A 6,784-nucleotide genomic window follows, 5' to 3' on the forward strand; every position below is an offset into this window, starting at 1 on the left:
TCCAATGCAGTATGGAGCACCCTCTCTCCGCTGTTAGACAACTTGTCCTTGACGACAGGACATCTGATCAGTTTCAAATGTTCCAAACTCAGCAAAAGTTCCCCCTGGAGCTAATGGACTATATGGAGACTGTAAGAAAACATGGAAATAACAAAATGGCCTCCATCACAGTGACATAACATGGTTATATAGGGCTTTAGAGGTCTTAGGCAATGTTATACACATGTTTTAGAGTTATTGTTGATTTCCGACTTTGCCTCGAGCTCAGAACCAAACTTTTTGGCAACATTCGGTGTACCTGCCGAATCAAAAATTCTCTCAACTCTATTTAGGACCCTTTGAATGTGCAAGTGCTTCTTCTGAACAGTTCCCTCTTTCGTATGACAGACATTTTACATTCACCGACACACCGTGCAAGTGACAAGAATTATCTTGCATAAACAGTGAACATAAGATCCATCATTCCATTTTACTTGGATCTACCCTGATGCACAATGAATAAGACAGTCATAACAGAAATAATCCTCCGAGGGTTTGGAAACCTACAGGATTTTAAGTTGGTCTTCATCTGTATGTGTTTACTCACCTACGTGGTAACAGTCATGGGAAACCTCATCATCATCTTCTTGGTGTCAACCAGTTATCGTCTCCGATTCCCAATGTTCTTCTTTCTCGGTCACCTCTCCTTCTCAGATATTTTGGTTTCTTCCAACGTTGTGCCAGTCATGGTGAGTGTTACTTTGACAGATGGCGGGAGTCTGTTCCTCACAAGTTGTATAGCTCAGTTTTTCCTTTTTGGGGCTTTAGCAACTACCGAGTGTCTTCTGCTGGCAGCAATGTCCTACGACCGATATCTTGCTATTTGTAGACCACTGCACTACTTCACTATTATGGACCACAAACTATGTATTTATTTGGTGGTGGGTTGCTGGGGTTTTGGGTGCGTCCTGACTCTTATTCCAATATTTTTAATACAGACGTTGTGGTTCTGTGGTCCCAACGTCATTGACCACTTCTTCTGTGATCTTGGACCTCTTCTGGAGTTGTCCTGCTCAGATGTTTCCATAGTGAAATATGAAGTGTTGTTACTCTCCGGTATTGTTACCACTATCCCCTTTGTGTTTATTGTTGTCACCTATGGTTATATCTTTGTAACAATTCTTAAGATCACCTCAGTCAACGGGAGGAAGAAGACATTTTCTACCTGTAGTTCTCACCTGGCTGTGGTAGGAACCTATTATGGAGCGCTCTTTGTAATATATGTGGTACCCCGCAGAGGGTATTCAACAACTGTCAACAAATGTCTGTCTCTTTTGTACACTGTGATTACTCCATTATTCAACCCCATTATATATGGCTTAAGAAATCAAGAAATCAAAATGGCCATCCAGAAATCTTTGTGTAGATGATATAAGGAGAAAATGACTAAATGCAAATAACTTTATGATTTTTATTATATGGAGTGAAAGTTATTTATGTTTTTATTATATGAAGTGAAATCTTTTGTAGATGTATGAAATTGGAGCCTAAAAATGTAAATATAAAACTCAATGTATGTGTGTATTTAGGCATTTTTGTTCCAGTGTAACTCTTTAAAGGGGTTCTCAACTGGTGCCAGAAAGTTAAACAGATTTGTAAATTACTTCTATTAAAAAAATCTTAATCCTTTCAGTACTTTTTAGGGGCAGTGCTCTCCACTGACCTCTGCTGTCCATTTTAGTAACTGTCCAGAGCAGCATATGTATGCTATGGGGATTTTCTCCTGTTCCTAAAATGGATGGCAGAGGTCATCAGAGAGCACTGTGGTCATGACAGAAGAGAAATCCAAAAAGAAAAGCATTTCCTCTTACAGTACTGAAAGGATAAAGATTTTTTTTAATAGAAGCAATTTACAAATCTGTTTAACTTTCTGACACCAGTTGATTTAAAAAAAAAAAAAAAGTTTTCCACCGGAGTACCCCTTTAGCCCCTTAACCCCTTAAGGACACATGACGTTCTCATACGTCTCCATTTCCGAGTCCTTAAGGACACATGACGTATGAGAACGTCATGTGTTTTACCGGCCCCCCGCAACCATCTGGAGCGGAGCCGGTCCCCGATGCCTGCTGAAATCGTTCAGCAGGCATCGGGGCATATCGCCCAGGGGGGTCATTATGACCCCCCATGTCGGCGATGGCCGCAGATCGCTGGACAATTCAGTCCAGCGATCTGCGGCGGATTCCGGGTCAATCGGGTCTCCAGTGACCCGGTGACCCGGAATTATTGGCTGATCGGGGCCGTCAGAGACGGCCCCGAACAGCCAGAGGCAGCAGGGGTGAGGTGGCACTGGTGCCACCTCACGATCGCCCTGATTCGTCGGCCGGATTACCGGCCGACCAATCAGGGCGCCTGCTGCGGGTGTCACTCCCGCAACCCGCTCCGCCCCTCTTCTGGAGGACGTGAGCGGGTGCGGGACGTGCACCCCGGGTGCTGGGGACCCCGATCCCCGGCGCCCCTGTTGGGATCGGGGCCCCAGGAGAAGCGGCGGCGGCGGAGACGACGAGGGACTGACCTGTGCGGCGAGGATCGCTGGAGGTGAGTGACAGCCTCCTGCTGTTGCTTAGCAACAGCTCCCAGCATGCAAAAAGGGCATGCTGGGAGCTGTAGTTATGCAACAGCAGGAGGCAGACCACCACAACTCCCAGCATGCCCTTATGGGCATGCTGGGACTTGTAGTTTTGCAACAGCTGGAGGCACATTCTTTCTATGGAAAAGTGCACCTTCAGCTGTTGTGTAACTACAACTCCCAGCTTGCACAATCAGCTAAAGTGCATGCTGGGAGTTGTAGTGGTGCATCTGGTGGTTGCATAACTACAACTCCCAGCATGCCCGTTGGCTGTCGGTGACTGCTGAGAGTTGTAGTTTTGCAACAGCTGAAGGCACACTGAGTTAAGTAGCAAACCAGTGTGTCTCCAGCTGTTGCATAACTACAATCCCCAGCATCCCCAGCCAAAGTAGTATGCCTCCAGCTGTTGCATAACTACAACACCCAGCATGCCCTTCCGCTGTCCGTACATGCTGGGGGTTGTAGCTTTTGCAACAGCTGAAGGCACACTGGTTGCAAAACACTGAGTTTGTTACCAAACTCGGTGTTTCACAACCTGTGTGTCTCCAGCTGTTGCAAAACTACAACTCCCAGCATCCACTGATAGACCGTACATGCTGGGAGTTGTAGTTTTGCAACAGCTGGATGTCCCCCCCCCCCCCAATGTGAACGTACAGGGTACACTCACATGGGCGGAGGATTACAGTAAGTATCCGGCTGCAAGTTTGAGGTGCGGCAAAATTTCTGCCGCAGCTCAAACTGCCAGCGAGAAACGACTGTGAACCCCCCGCCCGTGCGACTGTACCCTAAAAACACTACACTACACTAACACAAAATAAAATAAAAAGTAAAAAAACACTACATATACACATACCCCTACACAGCCCCCCTCCCCTCCCCAATAAAAATGAAAAATGTCTGGTACGCCACTGTTTCCAAAACGGAGCCTCCAGCGGTTGCAAAACTACAACTCCCAGCATGCACTGATAGACCGTACATGCTGGGAGTTGTAGTTTTGCAACAGCTGGATGTTCCCCCCCCCCAATGTGAACGTACAGGGTACACTCACATGGGCGGAGGATTAAAGTAAGTATCCGGCTGCAAGTTTGAGCTGCGTCAAATTTTCTGCCGTAGCTCAAACTGCCAGCGAAAAACTACTGTGAACCCCCCGCCCGTGCGACTGTACCCTAAAAACACTACACTACACTAACACAAAATAAAATAAAAAGTAAAAAACACTACATATACACATACCCCTACACAGCCCCCCTCCCCAATAAAAATGAAAAACGTCTGGTACGCCACTGTTTCCAAAACGGAGCCTCCAGCTGTTGCAAAACAACTACTCCCAGTATTGCCAGATAGCCACTGACTGTCCAGGCATGCTGGGAGTTTTACAACAGCTGGAGGCACCCTGTTTGGGAATCACTGGCGTAGAATTCCCCTATGTCCACCCCTATGCAATCCCTAATTTAGGCCTCAAATGCGTATGGCGCTCTCACTTTGGAGCGCTGTCGTATTTCAAGGCAACAGTTTAGGGCCACATATGGGGTATCGCCGTACTCGGGAGAAATTGGGCTTCAAATTTTGGGGGGTATTTTCTGCTATTACCCTTTTAAAAAATGTAAAATTTTTGGGAAAACAAGCATTTTAGGTAAAAAAAATATATATTTTTTTACATATGCAAAAGTCGTGAAACACCTGTAGGGTATTAAGGTTCAAATTACCCCTTGTTACGTTCCCCGAGGGGTCTAGTTTCCAAAATGGTATGCCATGTGTTTTTTTTTTGCTGTCCTGGCACCATAGGGGCTTCCTAAATGCGGCATGCCCCCAGAGCAAAATTCGCTTTCAAAAAGCCAAATGTGACTCCTTCTCTTCTGAGACCTGTAGTGCGCCAGCAGAGCACTTTTCACACCCATATGGGGTGTTTTCTGAATCGGGAGAAATTGGGCTTCAAATTTTGGGGGGTATTTTCTGCTATAACCCTTTTTAAAATTGTAAAAATTTTGGGAAGCCAAGCATTTTAGGTAAAAAAAATATATATTTTTTTACATATGCAAAAGTCGTGAAACACCTGTAGGGTATTAAGGTTCACATTACCCCTTGTTACGTTCCCCGAGGGGTCTAGTTTCCAAAATGGTATGCCATGTGGGCTTTTTTTGCTGTCCTGGCACCATGGGGGCTTCCTAAATGCGGCATGCCCCCAGAGCAAAATTTGCTTTCAAAAAGCCAAATGTTACTCCTTCTCTTCTGAGACCTGTAGTGCGCCAGCAGATCACTTTTCACCCCCATATGGGGTGTTTTCTGAATCGGGAGAAATTGGGCTTCAAATTTTGGGGGGTATTTTCCGCTATTACCCTTTTTAAAAATGTAAACATTTTGGGAAAACAAGTATTTTAGGTAAAAAAAAATTATTTTTTCTTACATATGCAAAAGTCGCGAAACACCTGTAGGGCATTAAGGTTCACGTTACCCCTTGTTACGTTCCCCGAGGGGTCTAGTTTCCAAAATGGTATGCCATGTGGTTTTTTTTTGCTGTTCTGGCACCATAGGGGCTTCCTAAATGCGGCATGCCCCCAGAGCAAAATTTGCTTTCAAAAAGCCAAATGTGACTCCTTCTCTTCTGAGACCTGTAGTGCACCAGCAGAGCACTTTTCACCCCCATGCGAGGTGTTTTCTGTATCGGGAGAAATTGGGCTTCAAATTTTGGGGGGTATTTTCTGCTATTACCCTTTTTAAAAATGTAAAATTTTTGGGAAACCAAGCATTTTAGGTAAAAAAAATATATATTTTTTTTACATATGCAAAAGTCGTGAATCACCTGTAGGATATTAAGGTTCACTTTACCCCTTGTTACGTTCCCTGAGGGGTCTAGTTTCCAAAATGGTATGCCATGTGTTTTTTTTTTGCTGTCCTGGCACCATAGGGGCTTCCTAAATGCGGCATGCCCCCCAAAAACCATTTGTCGCTCCTTCCCTTCTGAGCCCTCTACTGCGCCCGCTGAACAAATAACATAGACATATGAGGTATGTGCTTACTCGAGAGAAATTGGGTTTCAAATACAAGTAAACATTTTCTCCTTTTTACCCCTTACAAAAATTCAAAAATTGGGTCTACAAGAACATGCGAGTGTAAAAAATGAAGATTTTGAATTTTCTCCTTCACTTTGCTGCTATTCCTGTGAAAAACCTAAAGGGTTAATACACTTACTGAATGTTTTATTGAATACTTTAGGGGTGTAGTTTTTATAATGGGGTCTTTTATGGGGTATTTCTAATATGAAGACCCTTCAAATCCACTTCAAAACTGAACTGGTCCCTGAAAAATAGTGAGTTTGAAAATTTTGTGAAAAATTTCAAAATTGCTACTGAACTTTGAAGCCCTCTGGTGTCTTCCAAAAGTAAAAACTCATAAATTTTATGATGCAAACATAAAGTAGACATATTGTATATGTGAACCCAAAAAAAATATATTTTGAATATCCATTTTCCTTACAAGCAGAGAGCTTCAAAGTTAGAAAAATGCAAAATTTTCATTTTTTTCATCAAATTTTGGGATTTTTCACCAAGAAAGGATGCAAGTTACCATGAAATTTTACCACTAAGTTAAAGTAGAATATGTCACGAAAAAACAATCTCGGAATCAGAATGATAACTAAAAGCATTCCAGAGTTATTAATGTTTAAAGTGACAGTGGTCAGAATTGCAAAAAACGCTCCGGTCCTTAAGGTATAAAATGGCCTGGTCCTTAAGGGGTTAAGGACAAAGCCCATTTTCACCTTATAGGGGTTCTCCCGTGGAAAACTTTTTTTTTTTTTTTTTAATCAACTGGTGCCAGAAAATTAAACAGATTTGTAAATCACTTCTATTAAAAAATCTTAATCCTTCCAGTACTTTTTAGGGGCTGTATACTAAAGAGAAATCCAGTGCTCTCTGCTGACCTCTGCTGTCCATTTTAGGAACTGTCCAGAGAAGCATATGTTTGTTATGGGGATCTTCTCCTTTTCTGGACAGTTCCTAAAATGGACAGCAGAGGTCAGCACAGAGCACTGTGGTCAGGACATCACAGGAAATGCATTTCTTTTTGGATTTCTCTTTAGTATACAGCACCGAAAAAGTACTGGAAGGATTAATATTTTTTAAGAGAAGTGATTTACAAATCTGTTTAACTTTGTGGCACCAGTTGATTTAAAAAAAAAAA

General features: G+C 43.2%; 1 protein-coding gene across 1 annotated transcript; it reads left to right on the forward strand.

Annotated features, from left to right (window-relative positions):
• Window positions 1–494: 494 nt before the first annotated feature.
• Window positions 495–1,409, forward strand: LOC130367198 (olfactory receptor 1002-like). The gene has a single exon (XM_056569602.1). It carries the CDS (start codon window positions 495–497, stop codon window positions 1,407–1,409), a length of 915 nt encoding a protein of 304 aa, XP_056425577.1.
• The last annotated feature ends 5,375 nt before the right edge of the window (window positions 1,410–6,784 follow it).

Source organism: Hyla sarda, chromosome 4, assembly GCF_029499605.1.
Source record: "Hyla sarda isolate aHylSar1 chromosome 4, aHylSar1.hap1, whole genome shotgun sequence".
NCBI lineage: Eukaryota > Metazoa > Chordata > Amphibia > Anura > Hylidae > Hyla > Hyla sarda.

Coding starts and splice junctions, on each gene's coding strand:
- LOC130367198 (XM_056569602.1), top strand. CDS start 495: ATGAATAAGACAGTCATAACAGAAATAATCCTCCGAGGGTTTGGAAAC.